Source organism: Accipiter gentilis, chromosome 11 (genome assembly GCF_929443795.1).
Source record: "Accipiter gentilis chromosome 11, bAccGen1.1, whole genome shotgun sequence".
NCBI lineage: Eukaryota > Metazoa > Chordata > Aves > Accipitriformes > Accipitridae > Astur > Astur gentilis.
The window spans coordinates 1,449,066-1,476,160 of record NC_064890.1 but is presented as its reverse complement, the minus strand read 5'-3'; the positions used below and the strand labels follow the sequence as shown (position 1 = coordinate 1,476,160).

Sequence of the window (27,095 nt, the reverse complement as noted above, 5' to 3'; positions counted from 1 at the left end):
AAGGCACGACCTCAGCGTTGAGCTTCAAGTGTGGATTTTGTGTCCAGTGGTTGACATAAAAATGTGAAAGCAGAGAGTGTGGTGGGTTTTGGTGCCTGACTTCTCTGGGGGGGGTGTACTGGTTTCAGCTGGGATAGAGTTCGTTTTCTTCCTAGTAGCTGGTGTTATGTTTTGGATTTAGTATGAGAAGAATGTTGATAATGCACTGATGGTTTCAGTAGTTGCTGAGTAGTGTTTAAACTAAGTCAAGGATTTTTCAGCTTCTCATGCCCAGCCAGCAAGAAGACTGGAGGGGCACAAGAAGTTGGGAGGGGACACAGTCAGGACAGCTGACCCAAAGTGGCCAAAGGGATATTCCGTAACGTTTGATGTCATGGCCAGTATAGAAACTGGGGGGAGTTGGCCTGGGGGGCAGATTGCTGCTCGGGAACTAACTGGGCATCAGTTGGTGAGTGGTGAGCAACTGCATTGTGCATCACTTGTTTTGTATATTCCAATCCTTTTATCATTATTTTCATTTTATCGTTGTTGTTATTATTATCATTATTAGTTTCTTCCTTTCTGTTCTACTAAACTTCCTTATCTTAACTCATGATTTTTACTTTTTTTTTTTTTTTTTTCCCCCCCCGATTCTCTCCCCCATCCCACTGGGTGGGGGGAAGTGAGTGAGCAGCTGTGTGGCACTTAGTTGCTGGCTGGGGTTAAACCAAAACAGTGGGTCAATAAGGAAAATAACTGATTCTTCACTTCAACCATTTGCTGACTGTCAACAGTGACGAGCCAAAGGCTTGGAGTGTCACCTACTGATCCTCAAAGCAGTGGCTGCACTGACCAAGTGCTCGCTTATCATTAATATTTTGTAAACAAGGCCTTCTTGTATCTCGAGCCGAATCAGGTCACTTGGATTTAATAACCTGAAGGTCCTTTCTTTGGACTCTCTTCTGTTGACAAACCATCTCTGTGCAAATGACACCCATCGTTGAATATTTCTTAAATATTCGTTATCAGCTAGGGTAGTGGTTGATTAGAAACACATGAGCACTTTGTGCCTGTTGGATATTTGAGCAGTTTGGTCTCAGTTGGTTACTTAAGTTTGCTGTTGCTTGGATGGGCTGTCGGGATTGGGTTGCTGCTATTTTTTGCATTTCTGGAGTCATGATGTTGTCTTAAGATCTCGCTGTTTAGCAGGATGGTCATCACACGCTAGAGCCATCGTGGGGACGAGAAGCTAAAGTTTAAATATTAGTTTGCGTGTGCCTGAATCACTCCATGGCATTGACAGAGCGCTGCTGAGTGGTGTCGGTAAGGTCGCTGGTAGTGATCGGCTTGTGTGGTTCAGATTTGTCCGTCTGCTCCCCCTGCAGCATTGTTTCTTGCCTTTTAATGGCTAATTATTTCAGGAGAACGAGGCATGCTGTAATGGAATATCTTGAAGAGCAGTTGTGAGCTTGCCTCTGTCTTGTACAGCACTGAAGAGGTTGGCTGTAGGTACGAGTTTACCTAAATCACAGAATTCAAGGATCGTTCAACCAATGAACCTACTCTGTATGTTTGGAGCTACATAAAGGCAATTCCAGACTAGTTGGAGTTTCTTTAATGTGGAAGAGTCGTACCAAATGTAGGGATTAAACTTGTTACAGATGTGCTCGGCTTTCTGATCCTGATTTCTTAAGTGTTTCTTCATTAGCTTGTCTCTGGAGCAGAGCATTTATAAAATATGTGGCGCAGATAAGCAGCTGCAAGCTGGTGCGTTGTTTTTTTCCGGTGTGGATTAAGTGTAGGTTGGTTTGTGATTTAATGTTGATTCATAAAGTACTTTCTAGGAGGCGGAAATTATCTGTGGCTCGTAGCCAGACAGGGTTCATTTAAGTGACTAATTCTGATATGGATTTCCTTTGATCTGTCCCTACAGTTAATTTAATGATAATATTGGGTAGAAGCATAACCCCTAATTAAATTAAAAAAAAAATATCAAAACACCTTTTACCAATTGAAGCATGATGGAAATAATTTTGGAATCCTTTCCCAAACCATTTTAAGGGAAATAAAATCTCACTGCCCTTGCACCCCGTGATCAGTGCTGCGTGTGTGGAGAGAAGCTCACGAAATGCATGAGAAACAGATCATCTCTGCGAGGAGAACCTGGGAAGCAAAGGAAGGCGCTTGCTGGCTTCCCTCTTGTTTACAAACATTGTTTAAAGCTTTTTCATTTTTGGGTGGTGAGAAGAGAAGCCAATGTAAAATCCCCACATCGCCTGCAGCCAAGTTGTCGAGGGAACCTTTGGGTTCCAGTTGGCCACAGCATCTGATGTGGCCAGCTCTTACTGTCCCCTCCTGAGTTCCTCTAAGGTGTAAAAGCAGATGTTAGGGATTTGTTTTAGGATCTCAGACAGCCTAAATTTGTTTAGTGTTGTCATGTCGCTCTTCCTTTGTACGTGATCGCGGCTTGGTGCCGCCTGTCGCTTTGAGGCTGGCAGCCTCATTGGTTGGGGTTGTCCAAACAATGGGGGCCCTTCATCCCAAACCAAAGAGCTGCCTGCCAAAATCTGTGTGTGGTCCTGGCAGTCCTGCACTGCTTTGCCCGCCTCCGCGCTCCCTCCTGCTGCCCTGTGGCACGGGCACGGTCCAGGAGATGTGGTTGAGCTGCTTGCAGGCCATGTGGCTTGAGAGCATCAGGTGCATCACTCTTCTAAGTGCCAGACTAACTTTCCCCCTTCCCTGCATGAAATAGCATCGCAGGATCACAGGAAGGGTCACCCTTGAGGGTCTCCAGTCCACCCCACTGCTCAGAGCAAGCTTCAAGATTAGATCTGGTCCCATGGCAATGATGGTGTGGCCATCACTCAAACCATCCTGGTCAACAAGGCTTTAGCCTGACCCAAAATTCATGATTCCCATTGCCAGCAGACCAGTATAAATGAGAAATCCCCAGACTCGGAAGAATGCTTGTCGCTGGTTACCCCGTAACCACGTACCCAAGGACAGGGTTACTGGCCTTGATCTGATGTTTTTTTTTATCTATTGGTGCACTTGGCTGGTTGTACTGGGCAATCATGCATGAGTGGCCGCTGCTGCGGGACATCTGGAAGTCCATTTTGACACATCCGAAGGAAGCACGGGTTTAAAAGTGTCATTCCAGAGGTGAGCTGCTCATTTAGGGAGCATTGCTTGCAGCGTAGCCACCCTTGCCAGAGCTGGAGCTAACCTTGCCTCCTGCAGGCTGCTGACCCCTTGATGGATTTTTGAGAGGTGATGGCACCTTGACAGAGCTTCAGAAGAGAATCTGTGTGCCAGCATGCTGAGAGGAGACCTTAATGATCCTCTGTAGAAGGGACTGTGTTCATTGCCCAGTCACTGAGATGCTCCAGACTGCAGGGTTGTGTGCAGCCCAAGTCCTCTACTGATGGTAGTCCTGGGTTTTTGAAGCATTCAACGCTACGTGTCACGAAATTGGCCCACATCTGGCCAAAAGCAATGGGTAGAAAAGGCTGCAGAAGAGAGAATGATGTGTCTCCTGGTCTATCGGTGGAGAAGACAAGTTTCCTGACCAACCAAGTAACCTCCTATGATAAGGTGGTCAGCGTGGTGGATGAGGAGAGCAGTGGATGTCCTGTTCCTTGATTTTTAACAAGGCTTTCAACATGGTGTCCTGCAGTGTTCCTGTAACCAAACTAGAGGGAGATGGACCTGGTGCTTGGGAAGCTCTCCCAATCACAGGGCTCAAACAGTAGTGGTCATCGACCTGAAGTCCAGCTGGTGGCCAGATACGAGTGGCATTCCGCATGGGTCGATAGTAGTGTGGATACTGCTGAACGTCTTCGTTAATCACCTGGATGATAGGACAGATGCACCCTCAGCAAGTTCATGGATGATGCCAAGTTGGAGGAGTGGTTGATGCTCTAGAGGCAGGGCTGCTTTTCCAAGGGACCTCAGTGGGTGAGGAACAGGCTTATGGGGACCTCAGGCAGTTCAGCAAAAGCCAATTCAAGGTCCTTTCCCCAGGATGTGAAAACCCCATGCAGCGGGTCAGCCTTGGGATGACTGGCTGGAAAGCAACGTTGTGGTTTGGGGTTTAGGAGACCAAGTTGCCCCTGGGCTGCATTAGGATGGATAAACCCTGGAACAAAGACCAGTGCTGAGGAGGTCTCCATCCTTGGAGACATTCACAAGGGCCCTGAACAGGCTCGACTTCAGTTGCTTCTGCTTTGAGCAGAGGGTTTGACCAGACATCTGCAGGTCTGCTGCTTCCAACCTTAGTTATTCTGTGATTCTGAGTTTTAGGTTTTTCTGCAGTCTTATCAATGTCTTCCTTGCTATGATGGTAAAGCTTCCATGGTAAAGATTGACTATGGTAGCAGTTGAATCCTTTCAAGGAAGGGGCATGAGATTATAAATTTGGAGAAAAAAATGCGAGTTAAAAGTGTTGGTGGAAGTTCAGAAGGAAACGCTGCCTTTGTGGCACGGTTTTACCAAAAGGCCCACTGCATACTTTCCTTTTGAGCTGGAAGCTCTTGATTCTCATAGCACCTACAATTCATAATTCATCTTTGTGCTGTTTTGGTATTCATCTCATAGATTGGCATTTAATAGGCCCATTCCTTCCTTCAATTTGGTGTGTGGAAAAGGAGAGGAATTTCAGGGATTTTTGCTGGACTCCGTCATCAACCCTGGCCTCGTGGTGAAACGACGTCTCCAGCACACAAGCTGCCATCTGTTTTCTCAATAACAGACATAAGTCTGGCTGGCAGGCTGTCTGCTGGAAGATACCTACCTTTACTGGCCCTCTTAAGTCATCTTCAAAGTCTTGTTGAGCAGAAAACTTGACTTTGAATGTGCTGTCTTTGCCTAAAGCTTGCTTGAGCTCAGTGTGGTGATGTCCATTAGAACCATCCTTCAAAAGCCTGTACGAGACCCTGGGGAGAGGCCGCTCAATAGCTGAGAGGGTTTGCCAACTGTCTTGGCTTGGGAATTATGACCTTGGGCGTATCGTACTTTGGAGGTACCACTTGACTGAAGAATGGAAACAGCTCTTTGTCAGAAGGCCGGGGTGTGAGAGAAACACTTTGTGGCTGCCTTTCAAGCGTGAAGCCTCCCCCTCTTTCACAGCTTTATGGCTCAAGCCAGTCTTTGTCTAAAAGACTCTGTAAAATTTAAGGCTGTGTTAGAAGCTCCTCTGGCTGGTGCTTCAGCTTCTGCGTAGCTGGAAGATTTGTTCTGCGAGTAACTCTTTGCTAGCTGGGATTGAACAGACTGGATGCTCCTTTTTCCCAAGTTGGCTTCTTCAGTAGGACTTACTTGTCGTTGAACGTTTCTGGCTGGAAGGAGCAGAGCTGAGCTGTTAGGAACTCTGTCCAACATTGGCGCCCAACGTGGTGCAGCGCTGAATCCCTCTTTCTTACTCGTGGTCTCTTGCTCCGTACTAGGAGCTTAAATTCTGGTGGAACTTGATTGTTTCTGGTGACTATCTAGTTCTAAACTGGTTTTGGAGCTTAGGGAGCAGCTAGGGCCTCCACAGCTGCTTAGAGCCATCTGCATGTCCTTTGGTTAGATGTGCATAGCCAAACTCCATTAATTTTCTTAAATTCACATCTCAAGTCTATTGGTGCCTCACGTTCTGCACTGAAGGGACGCAGCGATGCTCCTCTGTCTTCGGACTCAAGACTGGTCAAAACCCAAGCGCAGGTTTTCAGGGGCACTTCCTACCACGCTCCATCAAACGACGGCAGCTCTCGAGATGACCAGACAATTCTTTGTCTCTTTGTCCAGCCCTCATCCTTCAAAATACGTGGTGCCCATTTCACTGCCCTCTTTCCATCTCCACTGTCTCCAGGGTCTCATCAGCTGAACCGATGTCGCTTCTGGCAGTTGGTGGGCCTGGAGGAGTAGGTGGTGGGAACCGGCTGTGTCCCTCAGGAGCTGTAATGTTAGCTGGCATAAGCTCGTTCCCTTATGGATGGTCACTTTATAGTACCGGGGCCAGAAGGTGATGCGGTGCCAGCAAGAGGTCCTTCTACATGGGCTGGAGAACAGCTGAGGGAAGGCAACGGTCCCTTTTCTCCTGGAGATTTCTGGTGTGGACATGCCGTGGTTTGGCCTACGACTGGAGCTGGGGAGGCAGTTCTGCCCCAAGGCTGGTAGATGTGTCCTCTTACCTAAAATTCTTCTCCCTCTTGGGCAGTGCATCTTCTTCTGAGCAGAAGAGGCAATGTTACTTAGCTTTGAGAGCTGCTTATGGTTTCCAGCCTCCCATTTGAGGTCCTTTTTGAATTTCCTTCTAGCTGCAAACTGCCCGGCTCTTCTCTCCAGGAGTGACGCGTTTTGCCAGCTCCGTTTCCACCCGACTCTGGGGCTGAGGCTTTTTGCATCGAGGTTCTTGCATCAAGGCTGTGTTTGTGTCAGAGCTTGGATGACATCACCACGAGTGCTGAAGAGCAGCCTTAACGTGGTGGCATGTGGCTGCTTTTATGGATAAGCTTTGTGAGGGTGGGGCTGGGAGGCTTGGTGTAGGTGTGGGTGATTGGTGGGCACGGGGTACTCATTCTGCTCGATTGCATTTTTCTTTCCCCTCCCTTGGAAAAAGGTTTTTACTTATCTAAAACTTGCTATTCTGATGCTTTGTTCATCAGTCTTAATGCTTCTGTAGCAGGCTCCTGTCCTCCAGCTGATTATCTCTGCCCTCTGGATGCCACCGACATGGTGAAACTTGTTAGGCTTCGGTCCTCTTCCCATGCAGAAAAGTGAGGGAACTGCAGAAAATGAACAGTGAAATGATGAAAAATACTTTTTTTTTTTTTTGCAAATGTTTTCACTTTTAATTTTCTGAGGTTCTAATGCTACAAGTCATCTCTAAATGAATGCCTTCTCATCTACCCATTTGTTAAAATTGAAAGAAATACTGCTTTTTTTTGTGGGGAGGGTTTTTTCTTTGTGTGAAGAAGGTCCCTAGGCTCGCCTTGTTTACATCTTTGTCTCTTGTTGTTACAGCCGTGTAAACACCCAACTCATATTTCATCCCAGTATTAAATGTCAAGCTGCAAATGTTCTGTGCTTTAGCATGGGGTTTCGGTTTTAATCCGCCTCTAGAAGCTGGGGGCATCAAGACAAATCCCTTTGGGTGGTGAACTTCAGAGCTCAACGATGAGGGCTTGAGCTGTCTTCCTGGTTTATGCTCATTCTTTTATTGCTCAATTTTTACATCAAAAGTAAATTTTGAACCCCAATATGAAGTTAGGTAGATGATAAAAGAAAATTTTATTCATGTGAGCAAGGCTGTGTGCAGATAGATCCTAGGGGACTGGAGGAAGCCAAACTTTAAGCCCGCGGACTCCTACGTACGGATGGGAACGGCAGCTCATGATTTGTTTATAACATTGCAACGGCACTCGGCTCCTTCCTCCCTGGGAGCTTCAGTACGTCTCTGCGAGAGCACTTTTGCTTCTGACAGTAAACCAGCCTCAATTTTAGATGAAAATCCTTTCACAAAGTGATGGCAACATCATATCTGAGCTATTTGTAATATGGTTGGTGTTAGCCCCCAAGTACAGCAGTCTACAGGCAAACGCCTTTGCTCTAGAAGGATCTGCACGGTAGTATGTAGGAGATATTATACAAGAAAAATGAAAAATAGCTTGGGTTGGAAAGCGAAGATTGTTTTAGTTTGAACTGATGGCTGATAAGGTCATCAGGGGTGTCACCCTCTGTGTGGTTAGGGAAGGGTATGTTGGCACCCAGGCTGGGTTAGTTCACCTTCGTGGATCTCTCTGGAAATCCAGCTGGAGCTGAGTCTGTAGGTGAAAATGAGGAATGAGCCTTTATTTTCAGAACTTTGAAGACAGGCTGAATCGTACGCTTGTAAAATAGACTTTTCTGCCCCACAGTACTCATATGTTCTCAGTAGGAAGGCAATTTTTATTTAAAACCCCCCAAAATCCACGAGACTCAAGATGGTTTGCCAAGATCCTTGCACAATCCGATGGTGATGGTACGTTGTCTTCCTTCCCACAGGCGCTTGTTGTCTGGAGGATGCTCTTAACTCGCTTTTTTTTAGTGATCTGGTGGTCAACGCTAGAATCTAAAATCATTATTTTCTAACATTTTGGAAATACTTTTTTGTCACGTGACCAGAAAAAATTCCCCAAATAACGTTAATCTCCTGAAGTACTCAGCTGCATTCTGGTCGTTGGCGAGATCTGTTCTTCTTTGCAGTGAGATACAGACTGGGTATTTGACAGCTGCAGCCAAAGACTAAGAATTCTTTATTTATTTCCCAACCTGACATTTCTTGAACATCTTCCTTACCTGCTCTGCTGCCGTATACATCTGTTCTTGCTAAATACTGCTTCAGGGTTTTGGTTTTTTTCCTACCTATTGATTGGCAGTCCAGGTAATCATTGTTGGAGCTGTTTGAGGGCGTGTGAGCCAACTTCTTTCAGCTCTTGAAGGGTTTATGTAATTTCTGACTATGCTGCAGTGAATTTTGGGCATACAAATAGCTTCTTTTAGTACTGTCAGTCATTAGTCATCATGAAACCATTAATAATTTTGCCATCTTTGTTGAATCAGCGACTTCCAGACAGTTAGATTATCAGTTATATAGCAGCTCTCTGGCTTTGATTTTTTGCATGCTTTTTGGTAGGATCTCCTTACACGCTTACTGTTGAGCACCCATTTCTGCTGCCGTGTCTGTAATTGAACAATTCTAAATGCTGTGGAAAATATGTGCTCATTAATACAGAGAGAAAGTTTTTAATACGAGTCGCAGAGGGTCTGGTGTGATTCTAGCCATTGTAGTTATTTAGTTTCTTAAGAAGGGCTTTTTATTTATTACGAGCTTGGGAATTACCTGGTGAATATAAATAAATCAGTAGGGACGTTTCCGTCAGAAATAGGTCCAAATTTTTCTTACTACCTGTTTTGAAGTTTTTACAGGCGAATTATGTGCCAGTAATAGCTGGAGCTATCGGAGAAAGCTTATTTAACAGCCCGTGGTCACAGAGGCAGCTGGAAAGAAAGGATCAAAGCCTGGTAACAGCAAAGGAGCTTGTCTGGAAGGAGGCAGCTCCAGAAGGACTCTGTCCTCGACTGTAGCGAGCCGTGGCTTCAAAGCCTGGTGAGCATCTGTTGAAGCAAGCCTGTCCGTCCACGTGTCCGTGGGCAGGCTCCTCCGTCCACCCTCCAGCCTTTTGCTGCAGTAAAGTTCAAAGGTAAAAGCAATTCATGGCAGCAGCATCAGCCCGAGGTTGGGAACGAGGACTAGCAGCCGACCTGATGCATGGTCGGGACATGACAAGGACCAGCGTTTACAGTGAGGTTATGGTCCTCTGGAGAAAACGTGCTGTGTCCTGTTGAAAGCTGTGAAGCGTGAAGCTCTCCTGCTCCCCTCTGGATGTGGCAGCAGATTGTGGCAGGGATGGATTTGCCTGTCACTCAGGTTGAGCATAAAGGCAATTACTGCACTTCTTTTGGGGCTCTTTCTGTGGTATTTGGACGCAGTTGTTTGCTTGAATTTTGCTGAGTTGAGCTAAAAGTTCTTGAAGGTCTTTTCCAACCTAAACGATTCTATGATTCTAAAAGGAGGAGGGGAGAGGAGAGGGGAGAACACCAGAGCTCTGAGCGTCTCGGGGTGGTCTGAGGGTCCCTGATATACGTTAGTCTCATGTCTGGGGACTTTTGGGGTTGCCAGCTCAGGTGCTACGTTATGGGCTAAAATGGCTGTAGAAATATCTTCCAGTGAAATTTCAGGGAGTAGATTCAGGAGCTGAGCCTTTTGCTAATATTGACTATAAAGAAATCAGAATTTTAATTTGCCGTAAGCAAAAAAGACTGGTTTTCGCTGGGAGTAAGACTGGATCGTGCTGACCTTGACCAAACGTCTTGAACAACCTGGCAAGCTGCTCGTGGCCTCGTCTCTTCCCCCTGCGTGACGCTGCAGACCCCTGGGCACGTGTCCGACTGGGGACTCGGGACGCCTGGTTTCTCGAGTGTCGGCTGGTGATGTGTTGGAGACTGCCGCTGTTTCTGGGCACCCACCTTCCTGCAAGGGTAGATAAGTTTTGAAAGGTGATTATTTTTTCTTTCAAGATGAATTTGTTCAGGCTCTGAATAGCAGAAGATTGATGGGGAGCAAGGAATCACAAGGAAGTTTCTCAAGCATATTAAAAGCAAAATTTGAATGCTGGTGTTGCTCTCCGGACAGGGATGGTGGGATGTGTGCTCCTGTGCGAGGGAGGAACAGAAGTGCCAAATTAATTTTACATTTGGGAAAATCCAGGCAATAAAGTCACATAATGCAATTCTATCTGGTGTAATACTGAAGGTGTGAAAGAAGCTGAAGTTGGAGGCGTTTTAATTACAGAAGCCAATAACTGGGATACGGGAGAGCTCGCTGAACCACTGAATTGGGATTTATCGACGTAACCACTGCACCTGTTACTTCTTTTTGGTTGTGTGGTCTGTACCCATTTTGCCGATGCAGGATCGAATTCTTGATAACGGATGTGGCTCTTTACTTGGAAGACGTTAAATGCAGCTGGAAGACAAGGCTAGACAGACTACATTTTTTAAAAAAAAAAAGTATATTTATCCATCAGAACAACTGGCCAAAGGTTACGATTGAATCTCCTTTGTTAACAAAGCTGAAATGAGGACTAGAAGGGTTGTTTTTTTAAAAAGAGAGGTTTTATTTCACACTGGATTTATCTCAGGGAAGTCCTGTGGCTTAAAGGATTCGGAGATGAGGGCTGCAAAGCCATCACCTCATAGCATGGTTCAAGCTCAGAAATGCTCATCTGAAGTACCAGGTCTCTAAATCAGTTGAATTTTGTATTTTTTTAACTGTGCTAAACCAAAGAGCAGTAATCCTCCTCCATTATATAGACATCAGCTCATTTTTAACATTGCTTTAGGTTCATGAAGTGCAAAAATTCCCAGCGTTTAAGTTTAGTAAAATAAGACATCAGTCTCTCTTCTTTTATCTTTCCACGCTTAGGCTGGAGATGGGGTGAGGGTAATGCCAAGGTGCCCCTGTGCAAGAGGATGCTTGAAGTTTGAAAAATAAAAATTTTAGAGACCATACTGTGGGTGTTATGTCAGCCCTGATGCACCGGGGATGTCTGACTGAGTTCTCCTTTGATTTCCAGAGGTGTTCACGCAGGTAGCCTGTATAACCTCCTGGACCTCATGAATGTGAGCCGGACTTTCATAATAAAACCACTTATTTACATAATGGGGTATCAGCTGCTGCTGTTGCTTGGCTGAATCGCTGAGTCCTGCTGTGCTGGCCAGCCTGATGCAATGCAATGCTCTGCTTCCCTTGTAGATAATTGGAGGTGAGCAGTAGACACATCCCAAAGAGCACTTCCCCCCTCCTTGATGCCTAAATGTAAGCTTAGGAGAAGTTTGTGACTATGAAGGACTAGGGAAGGTGACAGCCTGGGTCTGCTTTCCTCATGGATGTTTCTTCCAGGTAGAGCAAGGGCATGGCTTTTTTTTTTCTGGGATTTCTGTTCATTGTGGCAGCTTCAAATGCACGAAGAATGGTAATGTCTACATCTACCAGTGGCTGGTAGCACCACCTGGATTTGTGCTTATGAAGTGTTTTTTAAAAGGCAGACAGACAGAATCCTTTGTACTGTGGATGATTTTAATATATTTAATTTATCTAATTGTTCCCTTCACTGTGCTGTTGGACCTGGATAGACTTATATATAGATACAGTTCTCTGTGGTGGTTGTGGGGTCCTGCCTTGCTGGCCATCAATACGAGGCTTTTGGGGAACTCCTCCTTTTGGGCTGCGATGTTTGTCCATCTGTAATGTTGGTCAGAACTGTCTTTCACCTCCCCCAAAGAGAAAAATTAGAAATATCTGTCATCCTCCAGTCCCACGACCCATTCACCTTATTTTCTACCACAGATATCTTTTGGAGTCCAATAGTGACTTTTGTAGTGACTATAGTGCTAGAAAACACTCTGACGAGTGTTGCGTGTGGTCAGCCTTTCCTTCTGAGTGTCCGTGGCTTGTGTGTAGCAGCTTTTGGGGTGCAGGTCAGAGGAGGGGGCTGAGGCACTCGATGTTAGTCACACGCACAGGGTGGATCGTGCGAATTGATTAGTTCAAGCTTAAGTACGCACAGAAATTCAGATTTCAAGGGTTTTGGAAAAATAAAACTTTAATTTTTAAGGGGGGGAAAAAAAATCTTACCAAAACTAAAACATGTTGCAGATGTTTCAGTAAAGGAGGAGTATTTTACTGACCGTCTGAGTCCTTTGAAGATCTCGTTCCTTAACAGGAGACCTCAAATCCAAGGGTTTCTTCCCAAGCTGTGCTGACGTGCTCTGGCGGTGGCTCTGCTGTCCATTGGTGGGGTTTGGTGACGCTTGGTGGCCCAGCCAAGCTTTCCTTCCCTGACTGGCTTCATTTTCCCATCAAACCCTGTGCAGTAGGTGCTTCAGTAGGTTTAAACAATGCCTGGGGTGTAAAGGGCTTATCCCCCGTGGCTGCCCGTTCCCCCATCTCAGCGAGGCGAGGGTGGCACGGGGTCTGCCTGGCAGTGCCCACCAGTCCTCTGGCTCACCCAGCGCTCTCCCTGTAGCTTCTGGTCTCATGCAAAGGGCAAAGCCTTCAGCCTTGTACCAGCCAGGAGGCCGTTTGTTGCCTCTCTGAGGCTGGGCAGATGATGATTTCCCCCGTTGCTGGCTCTCCTCCAAGCTCTTCGGCACATCTGTAGTCTACTGCAGAGTCACCGGTCCCAGTGTGTGCTCTTAGATGAGCCTGGCGGCTTCAATCTTGCAATTACATATCATTATTTTGATCTGGGGAGACTGTTATCAAATCCTTTTTCCATTTGTCCCTTGCTGGGCGCTCTCCGGTTTTATTGCTGTGTAATAGGCGCAGCAATTATCCACCTTAGCCCAAAAAAGCTTCTTTTGTTGCTCTTTACTGCAAGGGTGGGCATCAGATCTGCTCTCTAATCTGCTCTCCCAGAGGGATTGTTGTAATCTCTGTGAGCATCTCCGCCGATGTCGAGTCTGTGCTGGAAGCTGATCAGCTTGTTCAAGTCATTGGGTGGGTGTCACTGCCCTGGCACCTTTGTTAGCCAGTCCCCACCGCTTGAGCTGTGACAGCAACGCGGCATGGACTGTACTGGTGAAAAATTAAGGGGGTTTTTTTGGGGGAGAGGATGCGTTACCTACTCAGTTTGCTCCATGTCCCCCTGCCTGCTTGCTGATGATGCTGTGCTTTGCTTCCAGGTCCACGCCTGGGAGATCTCCGACCAGTTGCTGCAGATCCGTCAGGATGTGGAGTCGTGCTACTTTGCGGCGCAGACCATGAAGATGAAGATCCAGACTTCCTTCTACGAACTCCCCACGGATTCCCATGCTTCCTTACGGGACTCTTTGCTGTCCCACATCCAGAACTTGAAAGACCTGTCACCGGTCATTGTCACCCAGGTAGGTGCTGAGCAGAGGGTTGGAAGGAGCTGCTCTCTAAATGTCTGAGAGCGAGAGAGGGCTGAGGCTGCTCTCAGCAGCAAAGCTTGGACCATTCAGTCTGAACTTGCTGTTGAGAGCAGACTGGTAGCCAGGCTTGTGCTACAGCTCTGCTAGAGCTGTTCCTTACAGTAATCACCAGCCAGGGGGAGGAAGAATAGATGCTGCAGGTCACACCGATGGTGGCCAGCTCCAGCTTTTGTCACTTCTGACTTTCTCTGAGACTGAGACATCTCTGGCTGCTTTTCCTTCAGTATGAAGAACAGAGAAGGTCGATGGCTGCAGCCAGCCCGGTCATGTCTGCCAGTATGGAATTGTTTGCCCTCCTTCATTATTTGGTTCCTGTAGTTAAATCAATTACTTTATCCTCTTGTTTGCTGTTTGGAGAGGCTGAGAGGAGGAACAGCTATTCCTGGGGTTTTCCCTGTGCTCTGCAATGGAGACAAAGCGTTGGTCTGCCCAGCAGCGCCCTGGGTGATGGGTTGATTTCTCCTGAGGTGCTGGCACGTTCTCTGAAATCCCTTTGTTCTCTATACATCGTTCCCGTTATCAATATGTTTCTGTGGCTCTAGGATGTCTGACACCTTGCAGACTGAGGCAAGGTTGCCTGTTCAGCCCCTAAATAGCCCAGCAGAGAATATCATCCCATCGGGGTGGTGGGCGTTCTGCAGTTAACCACAGGGACTGCACACACGACAGGGATATTGTGTATTAATATCCTGCTTCTGCAGGCTTGGAGTTACCTGCCAGCCCTGCCAAGCTCAGGTCTGATGGTCGCAGCATCCTTTCTCCTGTGCTGTTGGGCAGATTTCATCAGTCACTGCACTTAGCTGTGTTTTTGTTGTTTTTTTTTTTTTTTTTTTCCTCTTCCTCTTTCAGCTTGCTTTAGCAATAGCAGACCTTGCCCTGCAAATGGCTTCTTGGAAAGGCTGTGTACAAACACTGGTTGAAAAGTAAGTAATTGTTTGTATCATTAAACTCCAAAGTGTTCCTTGAGTAAATGTTGAGTGGGTGGACCTGCGTGGTCCAAGAAGACACACAGCAGCAAATGGCCTGATGATAAGAAAGTTTTTCTTTCTTGATTAATAATTTAAAGTGTCTTGGATCATGGTAGGGAGATGGTCTGGAGGGAGAGATAGGGCTGTCTGTGGCTCTGTGTAACAGAGAGGCTGTGCACGCTTCTGTGGACACAGCTCTCTGAGACTCAGCGATTTTCCTCATCCCTGTTTTTGTTACATGATGATCCCTCATCCCCTCCCAGCTTTAGCCATAGTGCAGCATTGAACAGTGAGGTCGAGTCATCTGCTGCTACTGTTTGGTGTCCCGAGGCACTCGCTTGGCTGGTGCAGTAATGCCCAATTTCTGTGTGACAGCATTTTCACTGCCCTGTGTTTGCCTACATGGGATGCCATATGCTGAGACTGCCTTGTTTGGGCAGATCACCGTGCTGAGGTGGCCCTGTGGTATTTCTGTAGCAGGAGGGAACTTGATTTGTCTGGGTAATGGCACTTCGACTTGATGTGCTGGTGGGCTGGGAAAGCTTTTGTCATTTTTTCTGTTGAAAAATCTTGGGCTAAACCATTGATGGAGGCTCTTCTTGACAGTTCTCTGCCCTTGCAGCTGGACACTGGAGTGTGTTTGCAGTAACACTTTTGCTGAGTCTCTTTGAAATGCCCCTCCATCTTTCACTGTACCATTAACCTACTTGCCAGTATTTAGGTTTTCTGCATGCACTTGGCTGTCACCTGCCTTCATGTGCTGTCCTTCTTCCCTGTTGTTTCAGGTACAGCAATGATGTAACATCACTGCCCTTTCTGCTGGAAATCCTCACGGTGCTGCCAGAAGAGGTTCACAGCCGATCCTTGCGCATCGGAGCCAACCGCCGTACCGAAATCATAGAAGATCTGGCGTACTATTCCAGCACGGTCATCTCTCTGCTGGTAAGGAGACTGAGCAGCAACCGACCCCTGGTCAACTGCTAAAGAAGTTCATGCTGCTGCTTCTCCCCCTCCACATCTCCGAATCAGATTATTCCAGGTTGGATGTGATCAAAAAGCTGGTCTACGTGAAACAAGCTGATTTTATATATTTTGGTTCCAAGCTATCAAAGTCACAGTCAGGTTCCTGTTGTCAGCACTGGATTTAAAATGGAGCTAGTTATGGAAATTTAATAACTTTCTCATCCTCTCAACTGGACTGTCCCTGTCCCTGTGAGGACTGCATTGCTTTAGGTGGTGGTATGGAGCGTGGAGGCTTGTCTTCTGGCACTGTGTACTTTAAGGTCAGGAAAAGGTCTTTAGTCTCCTGGACTGTCGGTCCCATGGTTGGCTAGGACTGGATTCCTGCACAGGCTCTGTTGGTTTTGGGTTATTTGATGGTTAAGAAATTATTTCAGCCTGTTACGGGGTTGTGTGCACAGATGTCTAGATCATCTCTGGATTCACACACACATCTCTATAGGTGTTAGAAGAAGGTCATTCAGGTACTTAACTGTGATTTCTCTCTCTTCTCATGCCCCTTTCAAACGTAAATACATGCCTAATTTCTGACCGACTGTGATAAGCTGAGGTTATACATTTAGCTGCAGGCCAGATGGGGAGACTGTAGCTGAATCTCCTGGTTCTTCTTCAACGGTTTCCCCATTTGTGGAGCATTCATGCTGTCTAAGAAAAAAATTGTTGTGGGCCCCAAAACAGGGCAAGTTTGGGGAGCAGAGAATAAGCGTTGAGATGAATTACTTCAGGGTCTGAAAAGAAATGCTCCTTGCTGGCTCCTTCCTTTCCAGAGAGACTTCTCATGTTTTTCAGTGTTGTTTGACCTCAGTAAATGAGTAGCCAACCTAATCCCTGACTCAGGCTGCAAACGGAGCATGTGCCATAGCCTCTAGAGCTTCCAGTTAATGTCTACCATTTCACGCTGCTTATCTAAAGAAGGAAAGATAACGTACCCTCGGCAGCACGTAGCAAGTCTGTAATTCCACCAAGCAGCTGGTTAATGTCACTGTGCTCCAGACGGAGTTGAGGTTTGGTGCGTTTAATTGCAGTGTCTCGTCAGCAGTCATTTCTCTGCTCTGCAGCCCTGTCTTTCCATGCTTGGCCGCCCTGCACTCTTGGGTCTGTGGTCTCCCCATCTCTCTGCCAGGTGCCTCCCTCTTGCCCTGCTAGCCTGCTGCTCAGTACTCCTTTGTTAGTGGAATTGTAGCTGTTGAAGGTAGGAGGAACCTTAGCCTTTAGGATCCTTCATACTTTATCCATGTGAAATGACCCATGTTTTGCAGTGCTTTTTTATGCCATTTCTCCAAATTACAGAGTCACGGTCTCCCTTTGCTGTTAGACTGTCATTTAGATTTTCTCCTCATTGATGAGCAAAACTGTAAGGTTTCAGTTTTACTTGTGACCATGTTCTCTTCTCCTCAACTGATACTTCTTCATGTCTTTAATAGCTCCAGCGTGCAGCATCTTTGCATGTCCCCAGTACTGTGCTGCACAGAAATAAGGCTCTGGGCTTTCTCTCAGGAGCCAGAGAGAAGGGGGGTGCTTGCCCTGGGATTTGATTCTCTGCCCAGAGAAGCCTGTCTTCTTGAGGTGCATCACTTCATCTTCCTCCAGACTCGTGTAACCTGCCATTTCATTCATCCCCTCCTGCCTCTCAGATGTTAGCTGCAGTCCCTCCCCAATATCCTTTCCCTCTCTGAATCCCCTCCTCTGATGAGACCCAACACAAACTCAACCCCCAGTAGTTTTCCTTTGTTTAATTTGGAGAAAAGGGTGGTCTAGTGGTAAGGGGGGGTGTCTAAGTTTGCATCTGAAACCTTTGCAAAAGGTCCCCGTTCTGTTTCCACACTGCTTTTTGTGGGTCTGTGGTTAAGACAGCCACAGAGGGTATCTGGAATAGAGGTATGAGCGTGGCAGACACTTCTGGTGGATGTTTCGTCTTTGTGCAATGTCTGGTTTTGGCTTTCCCCGTGGAAGCCTGGGAAGGAGGATTCATTCTCTGGAGTTACTCCAGTAACTCTGAAGGAAGGGGAATCATGATGATCCAGGATGTATCAGGACACAGAGCTGAGCTGTATCCTCTGCTCAATAGCAGCTCAGGTCTTGCTTGAGAAGACTCTCTTTCCCCCTTTACGCTGTATTCATCCCAGCACAGGTCCATGCCATTACGACCACAGCCATTAGGGGAGCCCAGTTCCACTTTTTCATAGGCTTAGCTGTCTTTGAACAAGTCCTCACTCACTTCCAAAACTTTTTTCACCTTCCTCGAATACCTGCGCTGTATCATCCCTCCGAGCTGTCTCCAGCCCTCAGTGTTCTTCCTAGGAGGTCTCAGAGAAGTCTGGCTGTCACATCGGTGAGACAGGCAACATCACCTCGCTCTGGCTGCTCGCAGACTTACCGGAGACAGCGCGAGACCCTGGTGTTGGATCGCCAAGGGTCATAGCCCTGTCGTAAGACTCTCTGTTCAGACTTCTTCTGCCTCTGCCTGGAGCTTTCGTGGTAAATCCACGAAAAGCATTTCAACCACCTGCCTGAACAGCAAACTTAAATTTTCTGCGTAGGATTTAAATGCTAAATTTACTTTCTTGAGTTACAGAATGGGGTTTTAAAAAATTGTACAGGGACTGTGATGAAGTACAACATTCTGCCTTCAGGATTGAACTGTCAAGCAAGGATCTCTGGAAGCTGTCATGTGCAGGATTGCTTGGCCAGTCTAGTCTTTCTTCTGGGGAGAGTCTGGGATGCTTCTCCAGGTCCTACCTGTCCACTTATTCTTCCTTTCCCTCAGCCTGGCAAGATCAGCACTTCCTCTGCTGTTAGGTTTTGGGTAAGGGTTGCTGTTAGGTGCTGTTGTGTAGCAGGAGTGTTGACCATCACTGGAATGACACTGTGATGGTGTGTTTGGGCTGTCCTCAGGTTGGCCTTTGGGGTAGGTTTGACCCTCAGGACCGATTTTCTCTTTGACAGTGGTTGTTTTGTGGTGGGGAATATGAAATTGAGATTTGAGCGAGTTTAGGGATTTATCACGTATGAAACTCATGTCTCTGCTCCACCAGTCTGAGACAGGATTCTGCAGAAAACTGATGGGCTGGGAACAAATGAAAACACTCCAACTGCTTTTCTTGCTTCTGTAACAGCAGCTGAAGTTGACTGAGAGGTTTTTGGCTCTGCCCCTACATCTGACCAATTCCAGGGCTACTTCACTCAGGGATGGGGATGTTGGAAGCACTCTGCTTTCTCAAATGTGCTTCGTGTGGAGTTTGAGAGGATGCTCGAAGTCCACGTGTTGTTGAGAGGATGTTTGCAGAACTGTCGTGTTCCCTATTACAGAAGCAGCGTGGGGACATGGTCACCTTAGGCAGATGTAAAAGTCTTCTCTGCTGGTGTGGGCATCCTCAGGTGTCTTTGGTCAGAGTTCTGCTTCCATGTAGGTACAACACTGCTGCTTGATTGCTGAAAGTTGTGGCTGCCTTTTGGAGGGATCACTGCTGACTGTCCCAGGCCCCCTGTATCTTGCTAAGTGTCATGGGTGGGGTTCTTGATGCTAATTGTAGAGACTCCAGGATGGCTTTCCAAAAGTTATTTATTATTTTGCTTGTGAAATTACCTGTTGGAGCTGGGGTCCTAAGCAGTTTTTCCTTGTCCTGCTGTAGATGACGTGTGTGGAGAAAGCAGGCAATGATGAGAAGATGCTCATCAAAATCTTCCGGTGCCTGGGGAGCTGGTTTAACCTGGGTGTCCTGGATAGCACCTTCATGGCAAACAGCAAGTTACTGTCACTCCTCTTCGAGGTGCTGGTGAGTATTTCTGTTGGGAAATGAGGTGGTGGTGGTGGGCCTTGGGTACCAGCATGGTGTCACTTTTAAATCCAAGAGTGACTGAGGTGTGGAAGGTGAATTTCATCCCTCCTGTCTTGAGCAGGAACCCTCTGATTCCCTCTTTACCTTGATCAGCTCCGTAGAGTGGGCTGGCCCTCTCTGCTAGCAGGCAGGGAAGTGCAAGTTCTCTGTGCACAGTAACAGATCTGCACTGCCTGAAATGATGATCTTCCTTTTGTACCGGTTGTCCACCTTGGAGGACAGTCGGAGAGCAGCAGTGCACAGCAAGAGTCCTCTTCTGGCTGCCGCTGTGAGTTTCTATATATCTTCCTTGCCTCCTGTTAGCCCTGGGAAGCTTAGAAGACAGCACATAAGTAACGCCTGATATTGGCCAATCTCTCAAGGGTGAAAACAGAAGTACACTTCAGGGTTTCCTCTGCCTGTGTCCTTGGTCCTTAGTTCAGGATTTGTGATGTGGGGACAAGGCTAATGGACAGAAAGTATTGGCAGAGCTTTCAGATGCAAACAAAAAAAGGACATGTGTGTTTGGCTATTTGCATGGAGAAGAGAATCTGCAGCTCCTTCAGGATTATTCTTTCCTCCCCATCTTCTATTTTGACCCAGAGAATATACTCGGAGGCGAGAATCATTCCCTGTTCTTGGGCAGGCATGAAAGACTCTGAAATCTCTCCTGAGCAGCTGCCCTTGCTTGGTTTTACTGAAGCCCTTCTCAGCCACCTGGCTCAGCTATCCCCACAAGAGCTTTCCTGTTAAGTGGTGCCCATGATACACCCTCTCACCACACCACTTGGGAATGGAATGGGGGCTGTTCCTGCGGAGCTGGCCGGGCAGATGGCAGTGGGGGAGAGTGGAGGTCGCTGCTCTCTGCAGCGTGTCAGGCTGAGGCAGAGCTGCCACAGAGGCAAAGGTGTTGGGTTGCAGGAACCTTCCTGCTACATCACCATGAATGATCCTTTCATCTCCATAAACTCGTTACTACGCTCACTGGCAGACAGTACATGAAGAAAAAAGTTCAAAGACTATTTAATCTTCTATTTATATCTGTTCTCCTTAATCCTACTGAACTAATCATCAATTTTGGAGCCTATATTAAGCAGATATCTTGTCTATCTCAAGCGGGAGCCAGGTTCCATTTTTCTGTGGTGGTTGCAAACTGTTCGGAGCAGAATAGAAGATTGAAAATCTGCGAAATGGCTGTTTCTAGCCATTACTGTGGGTTCCCACCGCTGCCAAAGTAGGTTCCAGCTACTTTTGAGCATACTTAGACTTTAAGAGAGAGGGAGTTTTGGTCTGAAACACACTGTGCTTGGTCCTTGCTCCAAACCAAATTGTTTTATGGGGCTCTGAGCAAAATACATTTGTTCAGGGCACTATTGAAGTAAGTTTGCCGTCCTCATGGGTTTGATCATTGGTTAGTTTTGGCTGTTGTCTGTTGTTGAAGAAACTGCATTTGTTTAATAATAAAATCAGGGTTTTTTTGGTTTGTTTGTTTTGTTTTCTTTCCAGATTTTCTATAAAATAATACTTTATTCCTTTTTCTGACATTTTCACCTTGGAAAATTAACTACTGAAGGTGTTTGGGGTTGTTGGGCTTTTTTTGTCCTATCTGAATGCAGGAGAGCTGAAGAGGCCAGTGAAACAGGGAGGTTAGGAGAATCCTGCATAGCTGTGACGGGGAGGGCAAGGAACTGAACAACCAGAAAGGAGGAATTCCTGGAGGACAGAGGTTTCTGCTGCGGCACTGCCTGGACCTGTGACCCAGCACAGGAACTGTCTATTCCTCTGCTTGTTGTTAAACGGGATCCCTCATTTGCATCTATTCCATGGTGCAGATTCAAATAATGACAAATGCAGATGAGGGCTCCCATTCAGTGGGAAAAGGAACAGACAATATTCATGCAGGGACCCAGCTCCCAAGCAGTGCTGCAGCAGAAACCCCTCTCCCCCAGGACAGGGCGTTTGGCTCACCAGCCTTTTTATTGTGTTAATGTTGCTTTTAAATCAGGCATTTTTCCTTCCTCCCCTTCCAGCTTCACGCGGGACCATGAATTGTTTTCCAAATGCGTTGAGATCTCATGTGAAAGGACAGAGGCACACACAGAGTTACTGCTCCTTTGTTTCCTCTCTGGCCTTCGCTGTTTGCTCTCTCCTCCTCCTTAGTATGCCAGTCTTGTCTCCCTCCTTAATTGCTCGGGGCTCCACGGGAGCCATTAAAGCGCCTGTTAAATCAGCCTTGCACAATCGCTATAAACCTCTACCAGGCGGGGCCTGAAATCCACTTGTTCACCCTCAGACCCTCACAATGATAAATATTTCACACGTGCTTGTGAGAAACCTTGTCTCCTTCACTGAGGACTTGATGATCCTTATGGGTCCCTTCCAACTTGAGATACTCTATGATTCTATGACCTGGCCAGGGTAACGAGTAGCACAACATTTTCTTTTCTTCTGAACTGCTGTGGATTTTGGTTGGCATTTTTCCTCCTGTGTTTGCCTCTCCCAGGGAAGACTCGGTAGGGTCCCATTGGGCCAGTTTTGACCTCAAGTGTCCGCGGTGGTAAAGCAGCATAGGATTTGCAGGGTAGGAATGAGTTATTGGGAGCTGTGGCTATGCAGAAGCTCTACAAAGTATTTCAGGAACAACAAAAGGCTAGTTTTTCCATTACCATCTCATTTCACATATAATCACTGGGATCTTCTTCTTTTTTATTGCAGCAACAAGACAAGACATCATCAAACCTCCACGAAGCCGCTTCAGATTGCGTGTGCTCAGCCCTCTACGCCATTGAGAATGTGGAGACGAACCTTCCCCTGGCCTTGCAGCTTTTCCAAGGCGTCCTCACTCTTGAGAGTGCCTATCACATGGCTGTAGCACGTGAGGACCTAGACAAGTAAGTGAACTTGCAGCCGTGGCTGTGCCCGGAAAGGAAGGAGAGGTACAGTAATTAACTGTCACGGTGTCTGTCTGCGGTTATTTTTGGAATCCACGGTGTTTGCGTGCCGCGCACTGAAGTCTCTTATGCAAATAAGTATTTGTTGAATGAGGACAAGTGAGCAAATGACTTCCTTGCCCTTGGTGCACCGATTTGTGTTCCAGGCGTGTGCGCTCAGCTCAGGCTTTGGCAGAGAGTTAGACTGTCACCAGACTCAGCTTGCTGGGATGCTTGGTCTTCCTTGCAGTGGGCAGAGCACAAGGGAAGTATCCTGAGGTGCAGCTGATGTGTTGCCAGCCTTAAAATAGAGTTTAGAAGCGACCTGTTTCTCCTACTGCCTCCTCTCCACAAATGTCCGTACCTGGCTCAGCTGTTAACAATGGAAAGAGGACTGGATGTGCCGGCTGGGTCAACAGCCCCTCATTCTTGACTTACAAGAAACTGTAGCCATCATACCTTGATCAAGCACGTTGAAACCAGAGCTTCCTGCATATTGGCTGCTACGAGACATTGCTGCTCTGATTGGAAACCCTCTGATCTTCAGCCTCGGTTGATTCTAGGCCAGTTCATGCCTATTCTCTTTTGCCAACATTGTCTTAACTTGAATAGCTCTCCAGCTGGTGCTTATTCCCAGATGCATTTGTAGGTAGGAAGCAGCCAGCCTTGAGTTTGCATAAACAAGCCCAGCTCTTTCAGTCCTGAGACGGCTTTCTTTTCCCTGGGTGATCTTTAGTGCTCCCGTTCTGAATTTAACTTCCTTGAGCAGAAGGGCCTGAGAGGTACGTGCTGGTCCAGGAGGGATCTCGCTTCTGTGTGTTGGCATTGTGGCATCCCTGTGTGGAGGCAACACCTTGCCTGGCATTTCTTGCCTTTCTCATTACCTCGCGGAGTCAGTGTTTTGGTCATCCTGTGACTGAGTCCATCCACAAGTTGTCAGAAGCGGACAACTTTTCCTGCTCAAATTTAGATGGTTTTCATTCTTCTTCTGCACAGATACTGCATCCACCATTATTGCTTGCTCTTCCTTCTTTATGTGGCTGTCGCTAATGAACTTAGACAACATCAGTTGTGAGAGTGATCTGGAACCTCCCTAGTACCAAACTGGTATTTCCTCTTCAGCCCAGCCTGCTAACCACCCCGCTAGCCAACTGTTCATCCCTGCCCTCAGCTGTGCTTTATCCAGTTTAACCAGCTTCTGTGTCACACCATGATCTGCTCTGCTCCACTTCTCCTATTTTAAAATATATCTGATAAGAATTAGACGGGTCCAGTCTATTTTTGGCAAACCCCTGTTGCGTTTAGCCCATTTCCCTCCAACTTCCATGTATTTGGAAAACTATGTAGGAACTTGCTCGTGCTACTGAGGGCAGATTAATTGGCCTGTATTTACCAGACCCTGTGTCCCCAATGCCAAATACGAGCACATTTTGTGGCTGTGCAAGGTGTTGCCATGGATGGAAACCACAAGACCAGCAATGAAGCTGTAGGACAGATGTCCAGTGTCCGATTTTTGACTCCTGGGATGGCAGTTAGCCAGTCTCCACTCCTTCTACCCTGGAGGTTAGCAGATTCTCACATCTAAACATCTTCCTCACTCCTCCTGCCTTTGTCTCTCCTGTTCAGCCACGGTATTGAAAACTGATGTGTATTCACATAGTTAGAGCTATGCCACAAATCTTTAATTGTGCCAGTGTCTTCAGTGCGCAGCAATTCCACCAGCTGTTTATTACAGCTGAAAAATCCTGTGCTGTTTTTGTGACTGTCCTTGGCAGGGTCTGGCACTGGTTTGGCTTCTGGCAATTGTCGCTTGATCTCTGCTCATCTTGCCTTGCAAAATCCAGCTGTCTGCTTTTCAGTCCTCTTCCCTGGCAGCCCTTCAGCTGCTTGGAGGCACTTGGCTCACTGCAGAGGCTTTTCTGATGACTTAGTCTCAAGAACTCAACAAGCATCCCCCCCTCCCCTTGTTTCAGCGCAAAGCCCAGATAACGTATGTGCCTTTGACTTAAGGAAATTCCAAGCCTCTGCCATGTTAAATGAGATTTCCACAAATGAAATGAGTAGTTACTCCTCAAAGTTAGCCCTTTTGAAACTGAAAATTATAGTAGCATCTGTTCCTATTTATGCTTCCATTTAACACCAATAGAATTAGTCTTCAGTTGTCAAGCATGTAAAAGTTTGTTATAATATCCTCTCTGCCTGGTAAGATTGACTCTGCAATAGCATCTCTTCAGTCTGTGACTTTCTGAAAAATGTGAAAGCTTTCATCTTCAGGAATTGCTGGGGCACAGTATAATTAGTAGCATCTGTTCTCCAGTCTCTGTCAGAGAAGGTAGTCTCCCCTAAACGCTTCCAGGTATTGTATAAAGGCCCTGCTGACAGCACTGGTGACATCTCGCTGTATTTGATCTGCTCCTGGGGATACGCTGCAGAGCTGGTGGGTTGTGTAAAGGGTGAAGCCTTTTGGGATTAAAAAAAACCAAACCAAAACATCTCACATGGGGGACTTGCCTCTGTCTTTAAGACAGGCGTTAGGGTGTGCTTGCAGCACATCTCTGGATGCATGTTGTTTTTGGATTCCCTAAACCTCTCCAGAACAGACATACTAAAACCAAAGCCCAGGTCTAATGGCTTATCTTGGACCTCTCCCCCAAATCCTCGATTTGAAGTTGTTTTATTGGGGAGGAGTCATCCTTGGTTTGATGCCATGCTTCCTCCATCACACCGTGCTGTGGCTCCAAGATGTTCACTCTTCTGTCTGGTTCTGCAGTCTTAAAGCAGAGTAAAACTTGTAGTTCAACTCGGCCACTAAATTGTTTTTTGTGTTAAGAGCAGCCTGTGTTTTTACGCAGCCCTGTCCCCTGGACAATGGGGCAATGGGACATCCGGGGTTTATTTTTAAAGTAGATTTGTGTATTTGTCTTCTGAAACGTGGCACCTTCCGGGTGCTGAATTAGACTCCAGCTGTTTTATAGCAGATGTCCTGTGCCTTGTCACCCGATGCTGTGATTTTGGAGAAGTTTTCTCAGATGCTGTGGGTAATATGAAAATTTCGTAATATTTGCTTATTGGAACACAGTGTTTTCACCTACTTCTGAACAAAGCCAAGTTCCCCTATTTAAGCGTTGCCCAACTGCTGACGGAAAGCTAAAGCAGAAGTCGATATTTCTTGGTCCAAGATGAGGCTCCAGGGCACATTACCTGCATGGAGCAAATCTCTCCTGTGCTGGGATATCTCGTCCCACTTGGAAGATCTTTCTGACTTGTGCCCTGTTTTTTTTCTTCACCAGGGTGCTCAATTATTGCCGTGTTTTCACCGAGCTGTGCGAGACGTTCCTAGATAAAATCGTTTGTACGCCAGGCCAAGGGCTGGGTGACCTGCGGACGCTGGAGCTGCTGCTGATCTGTGCAGGTCACCCGCAGTACGAGGTGAGTGAGGTTTACTCATGTTCGTCTCCTCATCCCTATCGCCACATCTCACTTGTCCAGAGTTGAGTCAGTGGAAAAAAATCTTTCTCTTCTGTTGCCACGTGGTTGGGAGGCTTCAGTTCCTGTGAGCTGCTGGCCCTGAAATGCCGTCTCTGCATTTGCGATGCAGAAATCTGACTTAGCTCCCCCTTCCCAGCATCCTGGATGTGCAGTACTGCGAGTACAGCTATGAAAGCCTCTGTTATTTTCTTTCCACGTGTTCAACTTAAGTTAAGCTTTGCGGGGATTGCAGTGTAGCTTATGGTGACTTTGCTCTCTAAGTAAGTTAAATGCTGTTTTGCATCACAGCTCCCTGACCGTCCTGCCTTAAGTACCAAACATTGTATTTAAGCTGCAGTCTCTTCTTAAACCCCCCTTTTATTCTTCCAAAACTGTTAGTTGAATCCCAGTAGCTGATCTTTGGCTGACTCGTGCCTGTGTTCAGCAGACAGAGGTTCCTTTGCAGAGAGGTTGTCCTGCTGGATCTGACACGGAGCAGGGAGGTGCCGGCTGGGATTTGCTGGGGTGTGCTCCCTTCCTTCCCTCCGTGTTTAAGGCCCCACTAGGGGAGGGATGCAGCCCTTGAAGTGATGGATGGGAGCGGGGTGTGGAATGAGCTAGTGCCCTCTCCAGGACTCTGTTTTCCAGAAGCTTTGAGAGGCCTGAAAGTACATCAGACCTGAGAACCAGCAGGCGAGTTAGCTAAGAAACGATGGCTGCTGCAATGCAACCTTTGGGGACTTGTTTGCCACAGAAATTGTGGAGTAGTTGTGCTTTGCCAGGTCTCTGTGGTGCTTGCCTGGGACTCGGTGACTCTTAGTCCCCTTTCCAGTTCTGTTAAGCTCAGTGTCCCTTGGTCATGACCTTGTCCTGTGCCAGCAATGCTTAGGAGGACTTGAAGCTCTGCAGCTGCTCCTGAAAAAAATCTCCACTCTCTTTTTATTTTTTTTTCTCCAATAACCCTACTTATAAAGAGGCTGTAGGCTTTGGAGCAACATCACCTTCCAGCCTGAGCTGCTCTCTTGGAGATGTTTGCTCCTGTCTAGGGTTGCTGTCCCCCTCGCATCGTTAGCCCAAGCCTGCATGCACCCTGAGCTGGCCATTGGGATGGTTAGACCATTAAATGTCCAGGCACAGGCAGTGAGGTGGGCAAACTCTTCTACCACTGTGTCTCTGGTGATGACAGTGTACCTGCAAGCAGCAAAATGCCCCATAGCTTGTTGGGGCAGGCTGGGTATTAAACATCTCCAGATGCGTGAGCAAGGACAGAGGGAGGGCATGAATCAGGTCAGGGAGATAAAAACTTATCGCTGGCAGATTTGACTGATGTGAAATGGGGTGATGTCCACGCTTTGAAGCAAGAGACGGTTCTT

General features: G+C 47.0%; 1 protein-coding gene across 2 annotated transcripts in view; it reads left to right on the top strand.

Annotated features, from left to right (window-relative positions):
• Positions 1–27,095, top strand: part of TNPO3 (transportin 3) — a 42,841-nt gene that overhangs the window by 4,104 nt on the left and 11,642 nt on the right. For both annotated transcript variants that reach the window (XM_049813718.1, XM_049813719.1), the window contains exons 2-7: positions 13,249–13,449; positions 14,368–14,441; positions 15,272–15,428; positions 19,139–19,282; positions 22,040–22,215; positions 25,545–25,683. In XM_049813718.1, coding sequence (XP_049669675.1) covers positions 13,249–13,449; positions 14,368–14,441; positions 15,272–15,428; positions 19,139–19,282; positions 22,040–22,215; positions 25,545–25,683 — 891 coding nt within the window. The remainder of the gene's footprint in view (positions 1–13,248; positions 13,450–14,367; positions 14,442–15,271; positions 15,429–19,138; positions 19,283–22,039; positions 22,216–25,544; positions 25,684–27,095) is intronic.